The sequence below is a fragment of the Bos mutus genome, chromosome 23 (genome assembly GCF_027580195.1).
Source record: "Bos mutus isolate GX-2022 chromosome 23, NWIPB_WYAK_1.1, whole genome shotgun sequence".
Lineage (NCBI taxonomy): Eukaryota > Metazoa > Chordata > Mammalia > Artiodactyla > Bovidae > Bos > Bos mutus.
In genome coordinates, this window is record NC_091639.1 from 46,122,201 (window position 1) to 46,147,895 (window position 25,695).

The following is a 25,695-nucleotide window of genomic DNA, read 5'->3' on the forward strand; positions in this document are numbered from 1 at the left end:
TCACCGTGCCCCACCGCTAACGCCTGCCACTCAGGCGTCTGTTCATCGCTGGGCCTTTCTGTCTCTGCAAGAATGCCTTACAAAATGCTGTGAAATCATTTAGAGGACATTGCAAAAAGCTGTAACCTTCTGAGACTGGAGACGATTTTAAAGATTTTTTTTAAAAGTAACCATAAAAACATGATGAAGCTCCTAGAGTGAAACATATAATATGCTGTTTAATTTGGACACTGACAAAAGCAATTAGACTAACTCTGGATGAGAAACTTGAAAGCATTCATAAGCAGCATGAACCTGCCTGCCAATGCAGGAGACACAAGAGGCGCAGAAGTGATCCCTGGCTCGGGAAGATCCCCGAGAGAGACACAAGAGGCGCAGAAGTGATCCCTGGCTTGGGAAGATCCCCGAGAGGAGGAAACGGCAGCCCGCAGCAGCACCGGTGCCTGGAGAATCCATGGACAGAGGAGCCTGCTGGGCTGCAGTCCACAGAGTCGCACAGAGTCGGACACAACTAAGCGACCGAGCACACGTGCGTGCACAAACTCTGCAACCACTATTTTACTTTCTCAGGTGCTTAAAAACTATTCGAAGCTTTGGGTTTTTCCTGGTTGATACGTGAGGAAGAGGAGGCAGGAGACAGGAAGGGGCGGTGGGGCCAGGCTGGGAGGACGCTGCTGAGTGCAGTGAGGAGCCCGTGTCCTGGTCCACACTCGAGAGCTGGTCCCTAAGGCTATGGGCAGGGAGGCCCCAAGAACCCACTCTGCTCTAAGCACACAGGTCTGCTGGGATGTGGGGATGGGTGTGAGGAGGACAATGGCAGACCTGGGGGCCAGTCCCATGGCAGGGGCGGTGGGAGGTGCAGAGGGGGAGGTCATTTTGAATGAACTGAGCCCTTAGAGACAAACAGTAATGGACAGCAACGCCTCCAGGGTGAGCAGGTGCTCTCCAGGCACAGGAGGCACGTACTCAGGGGCCCCAGCCCTCCCTGCAAGGCACCAGGCCTGGAGTCCACCGGGTCCAGCACGGCGAGCGGCCGCCGTCGGGAGCGTCTCACCTCTCCACCGACTTCCCGCAGATGGTGTCCCACTTGTCCCGGAGCTCACTCAGCATGTCGTCCAGCTTCAGGTTGTCGTCAGCCAGGGTGGTCTTCTCCTTCAGGGAACGCCCGGTCCTACTGGTGGTGTCGTACACAGAATGCTTGGCTCCGAGGGCTTTCTGAAACTCCTACGTGTTCAACAAGAAAACAGTGCGCATGTCTACTCGGGACCAATCCACAAATGGGTAAGAGACAGTGAAAAACCCCGGACAAATAAGCGGAGACACGGGCTATCGTTGAGTCAGGCACTGCAGCGTGCACAACACGGGAACACGCCAGGGGAGAGCAGAGTCTTTACACTTTCAAACGGAAGGATTCACTTTTCGCAGAATCCAAGTGTCTTTCAGAGCACCTACCATTACCACAAGAACAGGTTCCAAGCAAAACCAATCCTGAATCTCATGTAGATATAAACTGCAAACAATATAAACAGTGATGATAAAATGGAATTGCTAATAAACTATTGAGAGACCCAAGACAGTTTGGAGAGGAAAAGGTAGCTAGTACTCAGAGCAATTATGACTTAAAGTCCAGAATGACTTTATTTTTGGCAGTAAGTTTCCCAGGTGGCACCAGTGGTACAGAACCTGCCTGCCAGTGCGGGCAGCGTAAGAGACCCAGCTTCTATCCCCGAGTCAGGAAGAGCCCCTGGAGAAGGAAATGGCAACCCATCCCCGTATTCAGGCCTGGAGAATCCCATGGACAAAGGGGCCTCCTGGCAGACTACAGTCCATGGGGTCGCACAGAGTCAGACATGACTGAAGCAGCTTGGCACACACTCATGTACTCATTCCACTATCTATTTTTGTAGTTTGTTTTCTGTTATTATTATTTTTTCCTGTTATTCATAATAGAATGCTAGATTTAGAATCATGGTATTGACATGTGTGTTTATCTCCTCACACATCAGATACATAACAAATGTTATAGCTGAATACAGGACAGAGTCAACGTTTTTAAACATATCCAAATGATAAAGAGAAAAGACTTCTTTTAAAACTGGCTTAATGTACCTTGTATCCTTATCTCAGAGAAGGGTGACCATGACAGGTCATACTAGGAAAAAGAGAATCTAATAGGGTTCTGCACACATTTGTATGCCCAGGACTTCCTATGTTAAATATGTAACATGCTTTCATCAGACTTCATAATTCCACGTCTATGCTTACGTTCATATCAGGCGGTCGGTCTACTCTGAGAAGGGCAGGGAGGGTGCTGGTCCCTGTTTCTGGGCTGCCAGTGCTGGAGGGGCAGCTCTTGGGAAGATGCAGAGGGGCCAGCAGGACAAGCCACTCGCAACCCCTCATCCAGCCAAAGAAAGGGCCCCCATGATCCCAGCATCCCGACCCCTGCAGTCAGTAACACCCATGAATGGAGCCACCAGCCTGGATAAACACGATGGCTAGAACTTCATGATGACGATAAAACTTACATCAACCAATTTCTCACAGCCTTTTAAAAATTATCATGTTCCAAGCAATGATTTACATGTAAAACCTAAAATTACAAACCCGTTGAAGGAACATGCTCCTTCAACACACATCCTCACCCTGAGGGCTGATGATCACATTACAAACAGAGTAATATATAGGAAGACCCAAATTAAAAAGTGCTGGGGAGAATGGGGAAGTGGTCTTTGAATGGCATGTGATTGGATATATACATTAGAAAATACAAAAAACGTTGTTTCCATATCTTCTTGTCTGCACAGGGAAGCCGGTGACCATGTCCCTTTGAGGAAAGGGGTGAAATTTCACACACATACACAATAATACCAACTTAGGATGAGGCAACCAATTTTCCCCACTGCACTGTTTAGAGCAATCTACATGGCAAAACATTCTTTTCAGTACACAATTATCTTCTGCATGGCTATGAAGGAAATGACAAGACAAGGCAGTTGTGATAAACTGAGGTACCAATGTTCAACCTCTGGAAATCCTTCATGTATTATTTTAGATAGTTAAAGATCCAGTTTTAATCTTGTGTGTTTTCCTTTAACAGCTAATCCTGGAATCATAATGGAATGATTCTTGGAGAGTAAAGATACTACTGCTCTTTGATCAACAAGAAGGGCAAACGGTTTTAAATTTAGTATGAGTCCACATTGGACAGCCTTTCTTCTCTTGTGATGAATAAACACGCAATCAGATAAGAATTTCAAAGTGACCTTGAGACGTACAATGACACAATGTGCTTCCTTTAGCTGCCCACCCACCTTATGCTGTGCCAGTTGCGTTTTGATTTTGTCTGGGTCGTTGGCAATTTCCAGTTCAGAATCCAGAGACTTTTCTGACTCTTCCAGCCACTCCATAAGCTTACTCCAAGCGTCATGGAACTGTAAAAGAAATTCACATCTTTGTCCAGTCGGGCACACGCACTAGATTTGAAATCGAATACATTTTTAAACAGAAACTAATAGTAACAGAAATGTAAGAAATTATTTATTCAAAGTTTTCCTTGAAGAAGAAGGAGAAAGAATATTTTCATCAGCAGATTGCAAAACATCTTGTTAATGCTTCTGTGGTCACGCCCCACGGTCACTTTGTTACAACTCATTCAAACACAGTCAGCCTTAACAGAAACAGAAGTAGGGCTTGGGGAGGCAGGGAGATCAAGCAGAACACCCCCAACCCCTTCTTTTGCTTAATAACTAACTAAATATAGACCAGCATGCTTTATGTTATCCCATAGGTCTCTCCTATTGCTTTCATTTTTTTTTTTTTTGGCTTTCTGAATGCTGTTCTGATTGGAATCTAAAATATGACACAAATGAACATTCTACAAAACAAAACAGATTCACAGACAGAGAACAGACTTGTGGCTGCTGAGGGGGAGGGCGAGGAAGGGAAGAATTGGCGAGACTGGGATTAGCAGATGCAAACTGTTACGTATGGGATGGACAAACAATAAGGTTCTGCTGTACAGCACAGGGAACTCTGTTCAATATCCTGTGATGATCCATAATGAAAAAGAATATATATTTGCGTAACTGAGTCACTCTGCTGCACAGCAGAAATTAACCACAACATTGTAAATCAACTATACTTCAATAAAATAATAAAAAAACAATAATGTAGGCTTCTGCTGTTGTCTCCTGACAGATCTGGGTTTACTTCTCAGGTGTTTAATTCCTATGATAAGAGAGGGGGACAAAAAGGATAAAGTTTGTACGTTCATTTTTAACAAAAAGGGGCCATTACATTCCTGTTTAATGCAAGGACAGTTCAGTGTCTTTCTTGTTGCTCTCTGAACCCTCCCATCAAAGCCTGAGCCTCCCATGTTGGCTTTATATGTAAGAGTGCCCACCGTACCTGAGTTCTAGTAAAACAGAATTCTGTCTGTCTTCAACCTTGAACTATTCTGGTGCTATACACACTGAGTTGGCCAAAAAGTTTGTTTGGGTTTTTCCATACGATGGTATGGAAAAGCTTGAATGGACTTTTTGGCTGATCCAATATTTGATTTCAGCTGGTACTGTTTCTGGATACCAAACTGGGAAACTGGTTACAAATTATTTCTTCTAAGGAACTCAAGGGAACAGAAACATAGCAAAAACTTGAGCAATCAAAATATAGTCTGCTTTCCATCAAAGAACATGAACAGTGAAATAACAAAAAGACTTCTGACAACAAGCTCAGTGACAGCACAAAATGGCAAGGCAGCAAAGGTCCAGGGGAGACCATCTCGTTAGAGACCTCTCCCCAGGCCCCTCCCCAGGGGTAATCAACTCAGCAATGAAAACAGAGAGGCCAGAACAGCCACACAGATTGCCCAAGTCAGAGAACTGCAGCCAAGATCTGAGCCAAACGTGAGATACCAGAGTAAATAAATAAACAGCTGACGATGGTGCCCGGCCATCTGCAGACAGCACAGCCTGTAACAACCGAGCAGTAAGTACGAGGACATAAATGTACACGTTCTGAGACTGGTTCTGCTCTCAAAACTGTTCTGAAGTCACTCAAATAGAAGAAACAACATCCCTCTGCACGGAGAACAGTACCCTTACATGTTTAACTGAACAAATTGAGAAAATAAGATGGACTCAATAGAGAACGGTGGAAGACAGTGGCCGATCGGCAACTGATATCCAAGAGGCCTTGGTGATCAGACGTTCCTAGCTCAGACTGCGTCCAGTACAGCCGATGGAGCTGCACAGGCGGGAGGAGACATGGCAGGTCTGGCCTGAGTGCTGTCCTACAAAAACATCCAGGCTGATTCCATTCCAGAGACGCACTTATAACATGGAACACACCACACTTCCCACTCAAAAGGAGACACGCGGCCTGTAATCCTATCACAATTCAATTTGTCATTTCGCAAGCCTTTAAACATGTTATACTGACTGCTTGAAATGCTCCAACACTGGACTCCCAGGTCATCTACTGCATCACCCAACTGAACCTCGTTCCCCAAATAACCAAGCCCAACACCAATGCCAGACAAATGCAAATGAATGGGGTAGAAAGAGTCATGATAAAGATGTTATTCCAAGAAGTTCCTAGTAAAAAATCAAAGCTATATGCCAAGTCAGGGGGGTGCATCTTCCTTCTTCCCTGGAGTACAGAAATGTATCACTGTACTTTTCAGCGTTCAGTCTAGAACAGAATATTAACGACAGATAAAGGAAGGAAGAAAAGCTCCTTGTGAGATTCTTTAGATTAAAAAACCAGCCCCCCCAAGATTCAAACAGTTCATTTCAAAGTCGGATGGAGCGGTATCCAACCAGAGAAGAAAGGAAGGCTTGCCAACAAGTGCACAGACTGGGAGAGGAGAAGAGGACCCTGGTAGTAGCTCAGACCCAGAGCACACCTTCAGAAAGCTGCGTGGGGGCCCGTGGGGAGACAGCCTGGTTTTAGAGCTACACAGCCATAGCAGACTGCCTCACTCTGAGTGGATGCTGGAAGGACAAAGAAAACAAATAGAACCAACAACAGAACTATGGAGGCTCTTTTCGAGCCCTGATGATAAGGGTCCATCAGTGAGATCAAGCTAAGATCAGTCCCTCCAAGGCTGATCCCCAGGGCTTGGGGCTGCTGCCAGCTCAGAAAGTGAAGTCATCCTCCAGACTCAGGCCACGCTCCTTGTAGGAAATAAACACCTTGGCCCCAGGCCATGACAGCTACACAAGGCACAGCCTGCCATAAAAGGACTTTAATAACATAGCATCCATTTAATAACCTAACCGAGTCACTGCCGAGTTCAGAGGATCTTTACAGAGGTTTACCTGCTTGGCCCTCTTCCTTGCTTCATCCAAAGATCTTCCTCTCTCCACTAAGCGCTGCACCACTTTCTCCCAGCGACTCTGTACGCTGATAAGCAGATTCTTAATGAGAACGACATCTTGCTTCTGACTGAAATATTTCAGGTGGGTTCCAGTTTTGTCCAGCTCTATGATCTGCTCTCGGTGAGAATTGACTTCATTGGCAAAGACCTTTCCAAAAAAGAAAAAAGCATGGTAAGGAAAAATGGATCTTGAAATGCTTCTGGGATGATGAGCTGGTCTCAAAGGACAAAAGACAGTAGTCAAACCACCAAATGTATGCTTTTCCCATTAAAACAGCCTGGTGTCTAAAAACGTCTGAGAGTTAAGTGCTCTACATCAGGGCTGCAGCTTTACCTTGTGTTCATCGATTTGAAACAAGACAGTGTCCAAGATCAGGCTGGGCCGGGAAGCCACGTTGAGGGTCTGCTCCGCCTGGGTGAGCCAGTTGATGAAGTCCTGGAGGGAGTTGTGGAACTCCATGGCCAAGGTGAGAGCCTCTTCCAGTTTAACCTGTAAAGACGGATTATTGAGCATTCTGTGGTATTCAAGGTGCTTTCCCCCAGTGTAACCACTCTCTGACAGATCTCCTTTCCATCCACGCTGTATTTCTGCATAGTCTGTGTATTTCTGCATCTCTCCCAGACAGTTTTTGAATACTGGCTAACCCCCTTCAAGTAGAGTGAGAAGCATCTCACTGCAGGTAAAAAAGAATTTATATACATTAAAATTATGGCTTGGGAACAATCTGCAACAGAACATAATTACAAAGCAGAATGTAGAAAAAGAAAATTTGACATGCATACAACTCATTTTGGGGGTCAAAATACTATGAAATATATATACATTATGCTCTGTTGGTGAAGGCACATGATCTAGTATTCCAAGCCTATCATTTTTATATGATTAATATTTTTAATTCCCTCTCAAAGATTTCTGTTGCATAAGTGCTTATTTTTATATATACAATTCATTTCATTTTCTTGGTCTCCCTCCCCCTACCCCAAGCCTACATATGGCCTGCCTTTTGCTTAAAAAGTGTGATTAAAATTATTTAACTACTCAGAATTCAAGTGGTTCACAGGCTTAAACTATATCTAGTAACACTTGATCTATGATATACCTTTCTCTATCTGTGTCTGAATAGGCTCCTTTAACTCTGCTCTCCTATGTTAAGACAGAATACTATTTTCAGAACCCATTAATGTCCAAACGCATACGAAGAAAATTTAAACACGAGTCATTAAAAGTTCCACTGACGTTTTACTCAGAGATAAGGTCAGACTCATGCAACGAAACTGAGACATTCATTCTATAGTATTCATCAAGGCACATACTTTCCTTTCATTGAGCTTCGTTTCCACCGATTCCCACTTTTCTTTCAAGTTATTTATGTCTTGGTCAATATTTGTCTCTGCTGATTTGGGGCATCTTGCAAGCATCTGCTGGCCTTTCTGCATCAGATTCTTATATGTTTCTTCTTTAACATCAAAGGCAGCACAGATTTCCTAAATGGAGATATTCCCCCAAATTATATCACTTTTAAGACAACAAACTCTGAGTTCTTTTTCCACATTATCAATTCATGCAGCTCACAAATAACCCTGACACTCGAACTTCCGGCTATATTCAAAGAACACCTAACTGTACAGTCATACTGTTTCTACCAAGAAATCCTAGAAATGGGGCTATTGTCATCAATCTATCTCACATATGTCAATATTTTAAACTATTGCTACTACAAAAGGTTACAGCGTACAGTAACCAATCAGCTCTGTGACCCTGGGTGCATAACGTAACCTCAGAGAGCCTCAACTTCCTCTCTGTAAAATGGGTTCTCTAAGTCTCTCCCTGGGACATGAGACAGCAACTATGATATTTTTTGTATAACATAATTCTATGCTCAGAAGACTTACAGTGGATAGAAGGAAAGACCCAGTATAGTAAGACAAAAGTTAATGATTCAGACTTTGAAATCACAGAAGCCAGGCTTGTGGCCCTATGAATATAATATTCTTCTCTCGTATAACATTTTAAAAGTTTTCAACTAGAATGCAGTGTGTATCTTCTACAAAGAATATAAAAAATACTCCTTAAACGGATTCAGGATGGAAGATCAATGAAACAATAGTTGTATTCATGTAATAAATAAGACCAGTTCTATTCCATTGATTTGATTTAATATAAATCAAACCATAGTTCTCACTGAAAAATTATATACTATCTAACACTTTCAATTTTATAATTTTAAAAATTGAGATACAGTCCATAAAAATCACCTTTTTAAAGTCTAGAAGTCAGTGTTTTAGTATATTCATAAGGATGTGCGACAATCACTACTAATTTTAGAACTTTATTGCCTCAACACTTTGTAATTTCTAAAACCTTAAGAAGTTCCTCTCTAAACATATTTATAGTATCATCTAAACATATTTACAAAAATCCCCCTCTAAACATATTTACAATATCATCTAATCAGAGCAAAGCTTCTAAATATTGCTAAATCTCAGGAAATAGTAATAGCACAAGTTTTCTAGGTTTCTTCACGTATAAGAGAACGAACTCAAAAGAACATGACTAAAACAGTATTATGAAAATCAATGACTCTTTAGAATTCCTTAAATCATGGAATTTTATAATCTAGCAAATTATATCAGCAAATTCATTTTAAATATCCTACCCAAACCAGACATGATGATATGTGATATTTTTCTAAAATAAAATATTCTAAAGATAAGTCCTTTGCTTTCCAACTTTTCCTTTACATTCTTCTAAATTAACATTTAAAAAATAGCTGTTATTAGACAAACATCTCAAGCATGTTTGCTCAAGAATTCATTAAACTTATACTTGTTGGACTGTGACAGCTATGCAGGTACTTCTTGGGAAGTAAGGAGATAACTGGAAGATGGCCAGATTTATGGAAAAGACAAGCACTCCCAAGTTAGTCAACTACTTTTTCAGTGAACAAATGAGTCTCCTGTGGCACCCAAAACCCAACATATAACAACAAAACCACATACACAATAATTTTCTAAAACAAGGAAAATAGACTCTAGAAAATTCTCTACTGGACTAACAGGATTCATTTTAACTGCTCACAGCCGCTGTGTAACAAATGTTACCTCTGCTGTATTTCTTCACAGCACCTACAGGATGGCACTTCCTCTCCAAATCATCAAATGCAAAATTATCCCCAATAAGTGCAGCTTTATTAGTAGGACTTTACAGTAACACGAGAATTACTAGAGAGGACAGATTTTCACAAACAATGGACCATTCCTTTTGCCAAACCCTTAAGTACTTCTGCTTTAATTTCTTAAGATGCTAACTGTAAGCATTAGAATATTAAAAAAGATTTATGATGCAAATTCATAAATATAAAAATTAAGAGGGTTAGTTTCCAACACCTGCAACACACTGCTTTCTCTTACAACTTTTGGAGTAGAATTACGATGGGAAATGAATAGGCAAGGATCAGAGACAGTCAAATGTTTCCATACTGCCATGATAGAAAGTCAGAATCTCAAGTTCATTATTTTTCTTCCTTATCCTTAAGAGAGGACAGGGCTACAGTCTGAGTGGGAACAGCCCGCAGGCAGGAGGCACTGCTCGGGGACAGGACAGACAGTGAAAAACAAGCGTCCTCTTGTCCAAACCTGGTGGCTGTGAGGTTGAAGGTACTGCCCCACCAATGTTCAAAGGAGCAAATAAGTCACTCTGTCTTCACAGGACAAGAACACATCTTCTAGCCTTCTGTGAAACTCAGTGAGCATCTCATGTTCACAGCAATACTTTTTCAGTTCATTCTGATTCCTTTTGGGATTTTTATTTTCACTCAAGGCACCACAGTTTAAAATTTACCCTATTACTATCCATAAAAGTTTATCATTTTATGGGGGAAGATTTGCTTCTAAAAAAATGCCTAAACTTCTAAAACCTGTTTTTCATATATTGACACACTACACTTTAAAACAGAGATTCTGACTTTAAAAATTCAATCAACATTTAATCAACAGAGTGTCAACCACTTACATTTCTGCTACAAAACTGGACAGCCTTTAAACCTTCCCCTACGGTTTATTTACCACCAGGGCCTATACAAAATGGTCAATTTCTTAACCTGAGGCCAGAGCTGGAGGAAACAACAGAGTTACCAAGTGGGCATTGAGCTGCTCCCTGGCTGTTTCTGGTAAACCTCCCAGAGGCTTGGATGCTAACAGATGCCGCTCGGTGTCGGTCAACCACTGCTGCAGATCCTCAATTTCACCGTGGAACCCTTTGGCCTGGAGTGAGAGAGGTTCAAGACAGGTCCCATATATGGTCACTTTGAAGCCACAAACAAAGCTTAAGCAGCCTGCTAAGCCTCGCCATGCACTCTGAACAACGGCAGGGGCCCCTGGACCACCTGCCCTTCTTCGTCAGGAGATCAGACCACCAGGCTAAGAGCTACAAAGCTGCCTTCTCTTCAGCTCTGCGCCTTTATCCCACTTATTTTTACTCCTCTCCCCAAGGTATAAACACGAAACAGGGGTCTGAAAACCAGTCAGAGAAGGCCATGCCATCTTGATCTTGAAGACTACGGAAGGTTTCAGGATTTATCCCCTTATTCACCTGGCGCAAGGCAGCATCCAGCTGCTGCTTCCTTTGTTCTGTTTTTTCCAAAACATTTTGCCAGCGTTGATTCAAAACCTCCAGCTTGTTCTGAAGGCTGCTCGCTTCTTCTCCTGCACTTGATTCAATTAGGTCATTTCCTGCTTTATTCACGGCTTCCACAGTGGATTGATGAGCTAACACATCATTCTGGAGCACCTGAAAACATTCCAATAACACTATGTTTGCTAGTTTGTCATATACTATTATCGCTTCTAACGCAATTGTTTTATTTCCTGGTTAGGAAACCTTTTGAAATTAAAACATCATATACACAGAATTTTAATATTGTGAACTTTTTAAAATGGTGGACTTCTTTCCCCTTAGCTTTGCAGCTTTGATGAGTATTATTTTCAATCTACCAACATCCCCTGAAATGATTGTGGTGAGAACACTGCTTGTGCTTCCCATCAGAACAGCTTTGCAACTGATGACATTATCTAGAGATTATAGTTAAAAGACTCAAAAATATTCATTTGATTCAAGCTCATTTTAATTGAACTTAATTTCCATGTCTTGGGTAAACAACTTCAAACATATATTAATATACTGATATATATTTGAACATAAAATGAATACATTCCCATGTCTTACAATTAGTACTCTTAAAAAGTAAACAAATGATGATCATAGAATATTCTTTTATCATCTCAGGTTTTAAGGGTGCCAGAATTAACTCTTAAGTTGACAGGAACCCCAGGAGGCTCTACTATTAAAGGGAAAGAGATTTCACCATCCACTGGGAATGCATGAGCCCAGCACTCCATTTAGTTGTTCTCTTACTAGAAAATACACACGTAAAATGCCCACAGCAGACCCCAGTGCATAATACCTTCCTATTCTATTATCCGGTGGGAATATAAGGACAGATTAATAACACTTAGATGCATTAACATGGACAAGAGTGGTAAGTGCAGAAAGCAACTGCAAGGCTAAAAGAATTTTAAAGAACAAATAACAGCTCAGGAATAGTTTCCTTTCATGAAGACTGTGCTATGTTTTTGGAAACCAGAAGAAATCTTCCTCTATTTTTAGCAAAAGTCTGTGACAATCCTTTTCTACACTCAGATGTGTGTTGCAAAGAAGAAGAGCACTGTGTGTTATCCTGGGTGGGATGTCCCACCCTGGGAACCCCAGATCAGGAGGATTTCAGCCAAGGGCACGAACCACCTGTGATCACTGTTCTCTGACTCCATTCACTCGGGTTCTGGGGCATCTGGCGAGGGAGGGTTTTTCAAAAGCTATAAAGTCAGCTGAGTAAGGAGTGATCTTTATAAGCAGCAGGTATTTTGATACGGTAACAGTAGGAGCCACTTTCAAAAGCTAAGAGCTCAATATTTTCATAATAAAAGCAAATGATAATTCTATAAAAGTCATTCTTATAAATGTTCGGAGTCCCGCTATATAAGCCACGGCCTAGGAACCAGAGCACAAGGCAGGACAGAGATGAGAATATCCCCTCCCTTTCTCCAGGGAAAAACAGAAGAAAAATTTACATTAGGGAACAATTACTGCAAGGAAACACATAAACGAAGAGGAATTAAGCAAGAATAATCAAAGACTGTACATTATGACCTTAAAGTGCTAGAAACCTATTATTTTAAAATGGTGTTAATATGTAAAATAATTAAATGTTTCAATATGATAATCAAGGAAAACTTATTAAGATCAGGATAAGATACCACATAATGTGAATGTTAAAAGTTCTATGCTGCTGCTACTGCTAAGTCGCTTCAGTCATGTCCGACTCTGTGCGACCCCACAGATGGCAGCCCACCAGGCCCCGCCGTCCCTGGGATTCTCCAGGCAAGAACACTGGAGTGGGTTGCCCTTTCCTCCTCCAATGCATGAAAGTGAAAAGTGAAAGTGAAGTCGCTCAGTTGTGTCCGACTCTTAGCAACCCCATGGACTGCAGCCTACCAGGCTCCTCTGTCCCTGGGATTTTCCAGGCAAGAGTACTGGAGTGAGAGCCTGCTTAATGTCGGGATCAACTCTACGGGGCATAACTTTTATTCATTAAGCCTCATGACTTGACTAAGATGGATGGAATTTTCCACCAAGAATTATTAACCAGTGTCACAAAGATGACAAAAATATGAAACTCTTTTGCATATATCTCAAGGCAAACATTTTCCATTTATAAGCTTTCAATCAAGCACAGGAAATGTAAAAACTCTTCTCAACATAACAAACACTTTTAAAAGGCTAACTCTGAAAGAAAAAGACTACGAGATACAAAAAGCCAGTGAAAAGTAGAGAAAGAAACACAAGGATAAGCTCCAACATGATTAGAGAGATAGACAGAAATAGGCGACAAGCCTAAAAGCACAATGGAGACACGTGAAGGGAAGGGTGACCGGAGGGAACACACAATAGCCTGTAAGAAAACTGACTCGTCAGGCTGTTCTCAACTACTTGTAAAACGATGTCATCCAAGGACAGGGGTAATCAGAAATTTAAACCCTCCAGTGTTGGTCTCGCAGCCCTCCTAAAATTTAGTCAGAAATTCCCCATTCTTGCTATTTTGGAGAATAACTACCTTGACCAATGAGAAAAACATTTTGACTATCATCTTTTAAGGAATGTGCTTATGTTGCAGATGTCAAATAGAAACTTGGGTCAAAACCATAAAATGCCTAAAAAAGAAACAGACCAGAAACATCTGGTGACCCTAGAAACGCAGAGAGAAGAAAACAGACAATGGAGTAACAGCCACATACGTGATGCTTGGCGAGTTCAATTTCGATGGCCTTGGGGTCTCCTCCAACAGGCTTCTGTTCGCCGAGCAAGCCCTCGGTGTGCGTGAGCCAGGCCAGCAGCTCGTCCAGGGCGTGCTGGAACTGCCCCAGCGCTAACAGGGCGCCCTCCAGCTTGTGCTGCAGACAGAGGGGTGGAAGATGATCAACCCACATGTCCAACAGGACAGACGGCCCACGTTTATAAAACACAAGTGAACAAATGATTGCTCCATGCTGCAGAGGTCTACAGACAAAGCCAATGAACCCAATCACACATCCTCCTACATTTTAAGTTTGAAAAAAAATTTTTTTAATGGCATGAAAAGCAGGAAAAATTCTAAGGAAACAAGTGAATGTAAGGGTTTTCAAAGTTTGTATCCAGGAACACCTTATTTTACTTTTTAATAGTTATTTTACATTAATATACGACCTTGAAATTGGTATTTACCTGTCTGTTGATGATTCTCTCATCCAGACTGTCCCATATCAACTTCAGCTCCATCAGTGGGTCCTGAACAGTGTGTTTGTCACTTTCTTCTGTTACTTTCTTCAGCAGAAGCTCTGCCTGATGGTTTAGTCTCTCCATTTCTATCTGCTGTTGATATGCCTCTGACTTAAATTGCTGTTTTTTAAAAAAAGAGACATATAAGGAAAATTTGTCACACATCACTAACTTTTTAAACCAAAATTCTATGGGTTAGATCTTTATTCTAATTCATACTTCATATTGGGGAGGGCGGAAGAGGAATAAAAATCTAATACAGGGTTTACTGATTAAAAAAAAAAGGCATAGATAAAAGGAAATTTTCTCACACCTGAAACTAACGCAACATTGTAAATCAACTGTATTACAATATAAAATAAAAATTAATTTAAAAAATTAATCTTTTTCATTATTCAACATAATCTGATGAAAACAATGTTTTTATAGTTTGGTTATTTCACTTCTGTCTCCACAATAAAGAGCAAACAAATTTCAACGATGAACTTCTTTCAGTGTCTGATTACACATATTTAATAAATGTTTTGAAGCTACAGGAAAGAATAAAACAAAATATATACTTGCATATATGAAACCCAGGGGAAAAAATCTCTAACAAACTTAATTTCCTGCTCAAAGCACACATGCATCTTGCATTCACTCAACATCGTATGTTTTCTGCAGCCATGCTGTTCTGTTTTTTAATTATTATTCTTCTTTTTCTCCTTGGCCGTGCTACGTAGCTTGTGGGATCTGTTTCCCGACCAGGGATCAGGGATCAAGCCCAGGCCCTGGCCGAGAGAGTGCTAAGTCCTAACCACTGGACTGCCAGGGAATTCCCTCCCATGCTGTGCTTATTAATATTTATTTATCCTATGGCTCAACCAGTGATGACTCAGAATAACATTCCTCTCTCCTGGTGCTTAATGACATGTATGTAATCATCCTAGCTTTGCCAACTAATACAAGTTCGCCAGGGGTTACTTGTAATAGGAAACTGTCCTTTCATAAAGTATTGAGTTTAATCTCTAATAGTAAATAATTAAAGAGTAAATGATTAATGAGCTAAGCAGTCGCTTCATTTTTTTCAAGCAAATTAAAATAATAATTAAAAGCAAACGCACAGTGAACATTTGCTAGAGTCAAGGTGTTCTCAATAAACTTCTAAAGAAATTCACTTTATCCTCAACTAAGCTGGGGACACAGAAGTGAGAACAGTTAGATAACACCATTTGGCTGGTAAGTGGATTAAAGGGGGTGCAATTTCAGATACCTGATTCCAAGGCAACCACTCCACCTAGTCTGCTATATGCAAACCACTGAGACATATGTAAAATGCACAAACCCTGCACATCTGTAATTGTATATAAAGGATATCATGTGTTTACTACAGGAGCAGACAGAGTGAAAAAAAAAATCACAATCTAATAATGATGGTAAGAGTAAAGTTCTTAAAAAGAAACAATTTTTTTTTCTAACCAAAATATTCTATATCACACTCAGAGAGGAAAATGCTACATTTCTAAAGCCAGATAGTAACTTTATGTGAAAATGTAGTAGCACTGATGGAAAGGGGCACGATGCCTCTGCAGAGGAAGACTTAAACCTCGGGAGGAAATGCTGCCCCTACTTTGATAAAGGAGCATCAGTGGAGGAAATGGCCCAGCCATTTTCACAGCTGGAGATCAAGAGCCACAAAGGAAAAAAGATTACAAAGGAAAGCAGATGGGAAACAACAAATATCTACAGAACAAACATTTGGGGAAACACTGTGATCCCATCCACTCACAGGATCCTCCTTCGGCCTATGAGACTAACTGAATTATTCTGAACAAGGAAGAAAACAGAAGCGTTGCTGTATATGCGTGTGTGTGTGTGTGTGTGCGCGTGCGTGTGCATGTATGTGTGTGCACGCACACACTCCCTCAGTTGTGTCAAACTCTTTGTGAACCCATGGACTGTAGCCCGCCCGCCAGGCCCCTCTGTCCATGGAATTCTCCAGGCAAGAATACTGGTGGTCATTGCCACTTCCTTCTCCAGGGGATCTTCCTGACCCACGGATCGAACCTGTGTCTCCTGCATTGCAGGCAGATTCTTTACCCGCTAAGCCATCGGGGAAGCCAATGTATGTATCAGTGACTACAGCATGGTACGGAATAATTCAGTTCTAAAATCTTTACAGTATAGTGTGTGAAAGTGTTAGTTGCTCAGTCGTGTGCGACTCTTTCTGACTGTTGCCTGCCATGCCAGGCTCTTCTGTCCATGGGAATTTGCAGGCAAGAATACTGGAGTGGGTAGCCATTCCTTTCTCCAGTGGATCGTCCTGACCCAGGGATCAAACCCAGGTCTCCAGCACTGCAGGCGGATTCTTTACAGTCTGAGCCACCAGGAAAGCCCAACAGTATAGTATACATAGGTAATATGTAAAACACACACACACACACGCATACCTTATCCTACTCTCAACATGAGGACATCTGTAAGGCTATAAATCAAAATTTAAGAGTGCCTGCCACTTGGTATATAACATTTTAGTCTGCTTATCTGCATTTTCGAATTTTTCTATAATAAACCAGTATTGCTTTGGTAAGAAATACTACTAGTATTTTGTATCCTTTATTGAATGACTTATACACAGCTTATTAGGTGCAGGCACTATAGTAAACCAGTTACATAATCAAAATAAAGCACTTCAATTATGTAACATAGAAAAATCTGCACAAAGCGTCCCATGAATCAAGAACCTAAGAACGCAACGTGCCTGGTGGATTTCTCAGCCCTTACCATACCTTTAGCTCCTCAATCTGCTGCTTGACGGTTTCAAGATCCGTTCCAATTGGAGACATGGAAGCCAATTTGCCACCTGCGATATCTACCCAGTCAAATAATGCCTGAAAAACACACAAGGTCACATTATTATAACAGTATATTTGAAGCTACTACACCACCTCAACTGTGAGAGAGAAGTATAATCATAAATCTATATATTAAGCAATGAGCCTGTTTTATAAAAAAAAAAAGTAAGTGGTAATATACTGGAACAGTTATTCCAGATATGAAATAGATGAAATCTCCATTTTTGTAGTTCAATGCACGATGCTGGATGCTTGGGGCTGGTGCACTGGGACGACCCAGAGGGATGGTATGGGGAGGGAGGAGGGAGGAGGGTTCAGGATGGGGAACACATGTATACTAATTAAATAAAAATTAAAAAAAAAAAAAAAACGAAGAAAAAAAAAAAACAACAACAAATTTGAAGAAGGAATTCTACCTCGAACAGAATCTTAGAATATCCAGAACTTAAGAAAAGTCTATTTGAAAAAAAGTTTTATAAAGTTACCACACAGAATAAAATTCTGTCCTCTTTTATGTCTGCCTAAAAGGCAGACTGCATAAATATACTGAAAGAAAAAGATTCAAACCCATCCTATTGATTCAAATAATCAAGAAGTTGACTGCTAGGCACTTGAAACAATTTGTCTCAAGTAAACTCTTATGTATTATTTAGATTAGCATTAAAATCCTACACATATAATGATTAAGACCAGCATTATTAACTGCAAAAAACCTGCAAAATCTCCTATAATTCTTATTCTTTTTATGCAATATAAATATTCTAAAAAGGCTCTACTTACTTTTTCTTCAGGTACTGAATATACAAAATTATTGTGCCACTTAATGAAGTTGCCAGGACATACAGTCAGGGGGAAAAAACTTTGGTACAAGCCCTGAGAGGTTAAGCAACAATTTGGGAAACAAACTGTGTTTTACTTAACAATCAAGCTCTGAAACCTCTGGAGGGAGTGTCTTCAGCTTTGGACACTGAGCTACATACAGTTCAGTGCCTCACTGCCCTTCATCCCCAAGGTGAGGCTACTGACCCAGGACCAGCGGGACCTCTGAAGGGCCTTGTTTTTCTATCAGTAGTGATGAGAGTAGCCTCAGTGTCCAGCTGGGACCTTGACCCCCCGGGGCTATTGATGGCAGTGCCATCTCCAGCCCAGGGAGAGGACACAGTCCCAGGGACCCGCCAAACAGATGTGAGAATCACCCGCTGGCACGCAGACAGAGCTGGAGCCTGACAGGTTATTGGCTGCTGATACCCAACCAATAAATGATCACACTGGTTTAAAAAGAAAGGCAGGAGAATGATAGTAAGGTGTCCCTTGTGGTGAATTTTTTAAAATATATTTACAAGGTTCAAAATACTTCTCAGCTGGCATAAAGCCAGGCTTGTGATATTTATTTTTGTAAATTTAGAAATGAAGTGGCCTAGTCAAAGGGAAAAGATGTCCTCATCTGAGCTTTGCAAATAATATTCTCTTGGTGCTATGGAAATACTTAGAGAGGCCTTTTCCATATGGTTGGATGAAGGCTGAAGCCTTGTCAGGAAATGGAACAACGTTAAGGAAAATAGGGAGAGAAAGATCCCTGAGTTGGCTTCAACTGATAGGAGAATTTTTAATGTAAAGAATAAACTAAAAAACTGGTTAGTGAACTGAATGAGAATCTGTGAGGGATGTGAAAAACCACCATTAAAAGGGATTATATACACAGAAAAGAAGAAAACACTTTTTACATGACTGATTATGACCTAATAAAATAGAAATCTATTTTAGTTCACCAGGAACACTGGCTTCAAATCACATTTCTTTATGTCTGACTTGAGCTACATACACTTGGTGATATTTTTAGACAGTGTTTACCCCTTTCATCTGACTCCACTCAACTCCAGGGCAGAACTCAGACTCAGCTCCACTTCACTGTCTGGGGTTGAGACATTTATGAAAAATACTGTGACTTTCACCTTAAAAAGTTAAAATATTTTTTTTTCCAAAGTAAATTTCACTGAATGTGTGTAAAGGGGCGTCTATAAATCTGTATGTATCTCCAGTGTCAGAAATCTCTTTGAAAAGACACAGCACGAATCGAAGCAGGTGAGTTGACAGTATCACACCTGCAGCTACGGGGCAATACCAACGCGTGAATTTGTGAGCATCGTTTAATCTGAACCCTCCCCTCCAGCACACGCTGTAAGCCTTACCTGCAGTCCATCCTGGTACTGAACGGCAGTCTGCATCGCCTCCTCAAGTCTGTCTACCCGATCTTTCCAAGCTTTGTTGAGAGAATCCCATGCTGAATTTAGCTACAATGTAAATATCAGAACTCTTTCAGTGTCATATGGTAAATTTTCAACTACTATCAAACATGCTTTAATTAGCAAAATCCTTTTAAAAACCATCTGATGAGCTAGGAATGGGGGCTGTACCTCGTCTATACTTTTTTTGACAATGGGCTTGTCAGGCTCCCCACACGCAGCAATGAGTTCAGAACCGAGGTTAATAACCATGTCCAGCTCTTCCTGCAATCCATCTATCTCCTCCCTTATGACCTAGAATAAGAAATGGCAGCCTTAGTGTTTTAAGCCAAACCACAGTGAAACCAAAAAAATGCACACAGACATTGATGGCAGTTGTCTCTAGGAAACGGGATGAGAATCAATTTTTATTTTCTTTCCACCTGTTTTCTAAGTTTCTGCACTAAATTTTTTCAACAATAGAAAAACCAAGAACAAGTGTCCTTTGAAGGAACAAATGTCAAGTGTTTATTATAAAGACAATATTTAGGAAATAATTCCATGTAACACATAACAGAATAAGTTTTTTTAAAAAAATATCAACAGTACTGAAAAGCATGAAAATATGTTTTGTCTTTTAAACCAATGAGTTTGGCAATACACACTTAAAACAGACACAAGTATAATATAACCTTAAAGACGTCACACAAATTAATGTATTTGCTTAGTTACCAGGTGTAGAATAATCTAACTCTGGATTTTCAGTTTTATCCTAGGACACGTAAAGTACAAAAACAAAACAAAACCTATGACGGAAATGCCAATTCATGTTGCTGTATGGCAAAACCATCACAATATCGTAAGGCAACTATCCTCCAGTTAAAATAAATAATTAAAAAATAAAACAAATACTTGTTTTTTTAAAAAAAGTATATGCAATAATCTATCTTTGCTTTCATTTTCTTGGTTAACTACATTTATTCATTCAAGATGCATTTATTGACCACGGATGAACCAAGTCCCAAACCAGGCATCGGAGACACAGGGAGAAGGGGCTCCAAGTCCATCAGGAAAGACAGAGGTACCGCCAACAGGAAGTCACCCTCTGCAGTCTTGGGACTGAGGCGAGTGCTATGGGAACAGACTGACTCAGCTGAGTATACGAGAGGGTGGAGGGTGACAATCCACCCGAGCCTCGGAGTCTGAGTGAGATTCACCAGAGGCATGTCAGGAGAGGCATCCCAGGGCGAGGAAACAAAATGTGCAAAATGCAGATGCTAGAAAGAACAAAGCTGCTTTGGAGAAGGAGCTGGGGAAAGGAGAGGAGAAAAAGGTGGCTTTGGAAACATAGGCCTGGGCTAGGCTGGGGTGGAAAGGGCTGATCCTATGTTCCAGGTGACCTGGATACTGGGTAATGGATGCAATCCTCCAAGGGCTTCTGAAGCCGCAGGACAGCAAGAGCGGGTCTAGAGGACAATGGGCAGTAAGCTTAGAGGCTGGAGGGAGAGAGACTGCAGGTGGGGCTGCCTCTTGGATTCCTTTTGTAGACAAAAAGGACATGACAAGGCCCAGCAGTGAGGCAGAAGCAGCGGGGACGGAGAGAAACTTTCTAAATACACATTCTCCAAGGGAAACCTGAGGGGGGACTCTTTCCCGTACTACATCCTGTGCATTCCACTTTCAGAGTCAAGTATCAGTCTTAACAGCATAATTCCAAATATTTACACTAAAGGAACCCAGCATTCATGCCGCTACGCCTTGTTCTCTTAACTTTAAGGGAGACTCGGCTCACCTCCGCTGCTTCCTGCTGCTGCTTCACCACGGAGGGGTCGATGCCCGGGTCCTCCAGGTCGCGGATGAAGTCCTGTGTGTCTTTCGTGGTGACCACCAGGGACAGGTGATCACACCAGAACTTCTCCGCCAGCTCCATCACGTCCAGCAGCTTGGCCTCCCGCTCCTCCACCAGCACGTGGATGTTCTCCCAGATGAACACCATCTGGTCGAGCTTATCCTGAACAGCTACGAGCAGAAGAGTATCGAGAAGACACACTTCCTTATCAAAAAAGCACAACTTTCTAGCTCACACAGGAATCACAATTCTGTCTGCCAAGGATCTAAACCTGGGCCAAATGTGGGTTGAGCCCATCTAGTGGGTATCCCCGGGCCCAGTGGCCTTTCCAGACAAATGCAGTTCACGAGGGTGTCCTGTTCCTTATGAACCAAGTCCTCCTGACACAGGACAATGCTCAGAGGCACCGGAGCTCAGGGGAGACCTGAGTTCACCAAGGCTGGCCCTACTTCCAAAAGAGGTTTAGTCTATTCTTTATGCTCTCCAAATCAAGAATAGAGATGTCCATGCAATCCCTGGAATGTAACGAAGTAGGACACGTATTTTGAGTTCCCTTCTAGCATTCCCTTACCATGAATTTCCATTGACCTGTGCACAAGCTCTTCCTTTCAACCCCAGGCCAGACCTTTAAGGTGTCAGCTTAGGACCCTGGTGGCCATTTCTGTGGCTGTGGGATCGGGTACCCGTTACATTAGTTAATGCAGTCAGTAACGAGGACACGCTATCCCTAGGTTTGGTCTTTAATTAGCATTATGCTTTAATCACCTGATTTAAAGGGCCTGGAGACCACATGGTTTCGTATCATGATGCATGCTGTATTTACTGGACTGATTTCACAGACACAGGAAGACAGTAACCAGAGACTGGTGTGCACAGCCCTTCCACCCCAAACAAGCCCCACCTGTGAGACTTTTTCCCTAAACTCCAGTGTGTTGATATGCAACTGGGCTGTCAGGGGACACCCAGAATCATTCTAAGAGTAACATTCAGAGGTCCCTTCACCAAAGGGCTCACCTTTGGCAGATATGTCCTTGTCCGTGCCCTGGGACCGCGCGATCATCTCCTCGCCCCGCTGTCTGAGGGTCTCGTACAGAGGCTGCAGCTTCTCCATGTCCACTGCCACATTCTTGTTCTCACTGACCTGCTCCCTGATCTTCTCCACCTCCGCCGAGATGGACGGCGGCTGCCGCAGCCGCTCCACCACACGCTCCAGGCTCTCCAGGATCTGGTCGATCTTGTCGTGGAACTGCGGGTCAAGCACAGGGGCCGCTTACAAGGGAAAGACACCACGGGTGGGATTCAAGCGACCAAACTCCTGCTTAAGATCACGGCCGGGAACCAAACCTTGGCCCCGCTGTGAACACATCCAAAGAGAGCTCCATCCAGCTGGTGAGGGAACCTATTCCTAGAATCACAGCTTATGTACGCCTCTCTGAGTCACACTGCTATGGGCACAGGACTGCTGCTTGGAAATAAATTCATTACAAATGGTGTCTGTTAATATACAATCGGGCCACCCGACGGCAGCATCTGACGACTGCTGCATATTACTGCAATCAAAATAACAATAATTTTGAAAATTAGTTCAATAATCTGGATGTCTATCAACACTGATAGTTTCATTCACTTTACTGATTATTTTGGCATCTCAAAAAGTTACATTTTTACTGTGAAATTCATGGGCAGGTTTGATGAGATGAAAGGGATTTCTTAATTTACAAGTGTCCTGAACTAAAAAATGTTAAAAAAACAAAACAAAACAAAAGATGTGATGGAAGCTTGCATTTAATTCATGGTCAAACCCATAATGAGATCCATGAAAGAATTTTAAATTTCCACAGACAACGAAGCAAAGTTATAAACACTTGTTCATTTATATTAATAGATTTCACACAATCCTCAACATTAAATGAACTGTCAAGCCAGGATTACAGGAAATGGACCAGGGTATCTAAAAATAAACACCAAGCCTTCAAAATGGAAAATCTGCAGGTACTGCAAATAGACTTCTTGAGAAAGATATTTTCAAAATAATTTTTTTCAACTTTTCTTTCTTCTTCTTCAGCCTATCCTTCATAGTCATCTTATTGCTATCTTGGGAGTGATTTATTAATAATGATAATCACACTTTCTTTTATCTCTTCCAATGGCAAACACAGAATTCCACTCTAGATGGACACTTATTTAGATGTCTGGACAACCGCATATTTCTTAAGTCACTGAAAATTATGCCTTACTTATATACAAGCAGGCAGAGAAATGTAAGGACTGGATGCAGGCAAGTATCACCTCTGAGACTAAAACATCCATACTCAAGAGTTAATGCAATGAAACAATTTCAGCTGGAGTTGAATTAGGAGACCTGGAGACCATCCTCCCAAGCACTGCTGTGGCAGAGCCCGTCGCACTCGGGGTGCAAAGCCTCACCTGAGTTGACTGAGAAATGGCTTCATCCAGGGCCACAGCTCGCTTTCTGACATCTTCTTTAATCTGACTGTAGAGGGTGTCCGCAGCCACGTACTTCTCTTGGATAGAAAAGCCTTCCCTCGGGCTCAGCTCCAATAACTGCGGCCCAGTTTTGTTCATCTTATCTATATGAGGCTTGTGTTCGGCTATCAACTCTCGCAGTTGCTACAACAAAGCAAACAGCATTTCAGTATCTCAGAGGCGCACCTCCACCACACAGCTGTCAACATCCTCAGTGCATCCAGCTGGCACGGAACCCCAAACACACACCCTCCCATCACAAGGCTCTGAACCAGCAGCCCTCCGCCAGGAAGAGATGCCCCTGACACAAAGATTAAACAACAGTCTGGTCGTGTCAAGTCCCTCTCAGGGCACATGCAAAACTTCTGGATGAGTGAAGCACCTACTCCCAATTCATTACGACTTTTCTACTAAGAGCAGTACGTTCTAACAAGAGTATTAGCCGAGGGTCCTATTACATAAAAGGATTATGAACTCACTATGCCCCAACCTATAGAGACCAAGCTGTAATTCTCAGTATTCCTTTCTGCACATTCGTGATACATATGAAAATTATTTAGAAGTTAGGATGGAAGGTAGAGGGAGGGAGAAGAAGAAAGGAAAAGAAGCTCACTAGAAGGTGGACATGATGCTGAGAGAAAATACGACAGATAAGTGAGGCACTTTCATTATATTATATGGAAGAGAATGGATATATGGCATATATATTATATATATATTATACATAATACAATGCACAAGGCATTGTCATTATACTGTATGTAAACCAACAAAAAAGTGTCCATATATATTACATTATGTATCTGTGAATCTATTCTATGTATATATGTGATCTGTGTGATACTCACGTATATAAACAAATCTACTGGCACTTATTTTTAAATGTTCATGGCTGCAAGGGTAATCAACCCATCTATCAAACACACAGCTGTATACCGAGTATTAACTGTAAGGTGTACTTAAGAGAAAACATGTGACATATGAGTATTCTGCATAATATCTAATCAAGAAATATGATGGTAGTGATACTAATGAGGGAAGTGGAATCCAGGTGGAGCCCCATTCCTTCTGGGGAGATGGCTCCACTGGGGATCGTGACTCTCTCCAGAGTCCAGGGCCTCCTGTGACTGTCCACAGCCTTCTCCAGGGCCAGCCTCCTGCGGCACTGAGGTGCCCCATTTCTCTCCGTTATTCCTGAGTTTCCCTAACCAGCAGCTTCTCATCCTCACCAGAAGGTGTGCCTCCACGCTGCTATCTAGCCCCTGGTGAAAGCTCCTCTGAGAGAAATTACACTCAGGAAAGACAGTCTAGAGGAAAACAATCTTTCTCTGCAAATATTTTAATTTCCATCACTCATTGAGCAGAATCACCAGGATGGCCACACGCATGGACTTTTATTTTAAAAGTGGCCACTAAGGAATGCATCTGAGTCAGTGCTAATGAGGTGGATGAACCCAGAGTCTATTATACACAGTGAAGTAAGTCAGAAAGAGAAAAACAAATATCGCATATTAACGCATATATATGCTAAATCTGAAACTCCAGTACTTTGGCCACCTCATGCGAAGAGTTGACTCATTGGAAAAGACTCTGATGCTGGGAGGGATTGGGGGCAGGAGGAGAAGGGGACGACAGAGGATGAGATGGCTAGATGGCATCACTGACTCGATGGACGTGAGTCTGGGTGAACTCCGGGAGTTGGTGATGGACAGGGAGGCCTGGCGTGCTGCGATTCATGGGGTGGCAAAGAGTCGGACATGACTGAGTGACTGAACTGAACTGAACTGAGGAATCTAGAAAGATGGTACTGATGAACCTGTTTGCAGGGCAGCAGGAATCCCGTGGACGGAGGAGCCTGGTGGGCTGCAGTCCACGGGGTCGCGAAGAGTCGGACATGACTGAGCAACTTCACTTTCACTTTTCACTTTCATGTATTGGAGAAGGAAATGGCAACCCACTCCAGTGTTCTTGCCTGGAGAATCCCAGGGACAGGGGAGCCTGGTGGGCTGCCGTCTATGGGGCTGCACAGAGTCGGACATGACTGAAGCAAC

General features: G+C 42.1%; 1 protein-coding gene across 21 annotated transcripts in view; it reads right to left on the reverse strand.

Moving 5' to 3' along the window:
* DST (dystonin) overlaps positions 1 to 25,695 on the reverse strand; it is a 516,386-nt gene that overhangs the window by 29,051 nt on the left and 461,640 nt on the right. For all 21 annotated transcript variants that reach the window (XM_070361385.1, XM_070361379.1, XM_070361397.1 and 18 more), the window contains 15 exons: positions 23,585 to 23,788; positions 22,172 to 22,403; positions 21,101 to 21,327; positions 19,501 to 19,623; positions 19,276 to 19,377; positions 17,021 to 17,122; positions 14,199 to 14,372; positions 13,733 to 13,888; positions 10,974 to 11,171; positions 10,517 to 10,645; positions 7,697 to 7,867; positions 6,717 to 6,872; positions 6,324 to 6,530; positions 3,315 to 3,434; positions 1,055 to 1,224 (listed from right to left, as the gene is read on the reverse strand). In XM_070361385.1, coding sequence (XP_070217486.1) covers positions 1,055 to 1,224; positions 3,315 to 3,434; positions 6,324 to 6,530; positions 6,717 to 6,872; positions 7,697 to 7,867; positions 10,517 to 10,645; positions 10,974 to 11,171; positions 13,733 to 13,888; positions 14,199 to 14,372; positions 17,021 to 17,122; positions 19,276 to 19,377; positions 19,501 to 19,623; positions 21,101 to 21,327; positions 22,172 to 22,403; positions 23,585 to 23,788 — 2,471 coding nt within the window. The remainder of the gene's footprint in view (positions 1 to 1,054; positions 1,225 to 3,314; positions 3,435 to 6,323; positions 6,531 to 6,716; positions 6,873 to 7,696; positions 7,868 to 10,516; positions 10,646 to 10,973; positions 11,172 to 13,732; positions 13,889 to 14,198; positions 14,373 to 17,020; positions 17,123 to 19,275; positions 19,378 to 19,500; positions 19,624 to 21,100; positions 21,328 to 22,171; positions 22,404 to 23,584; positions 23,789 to 25,695) is intronic.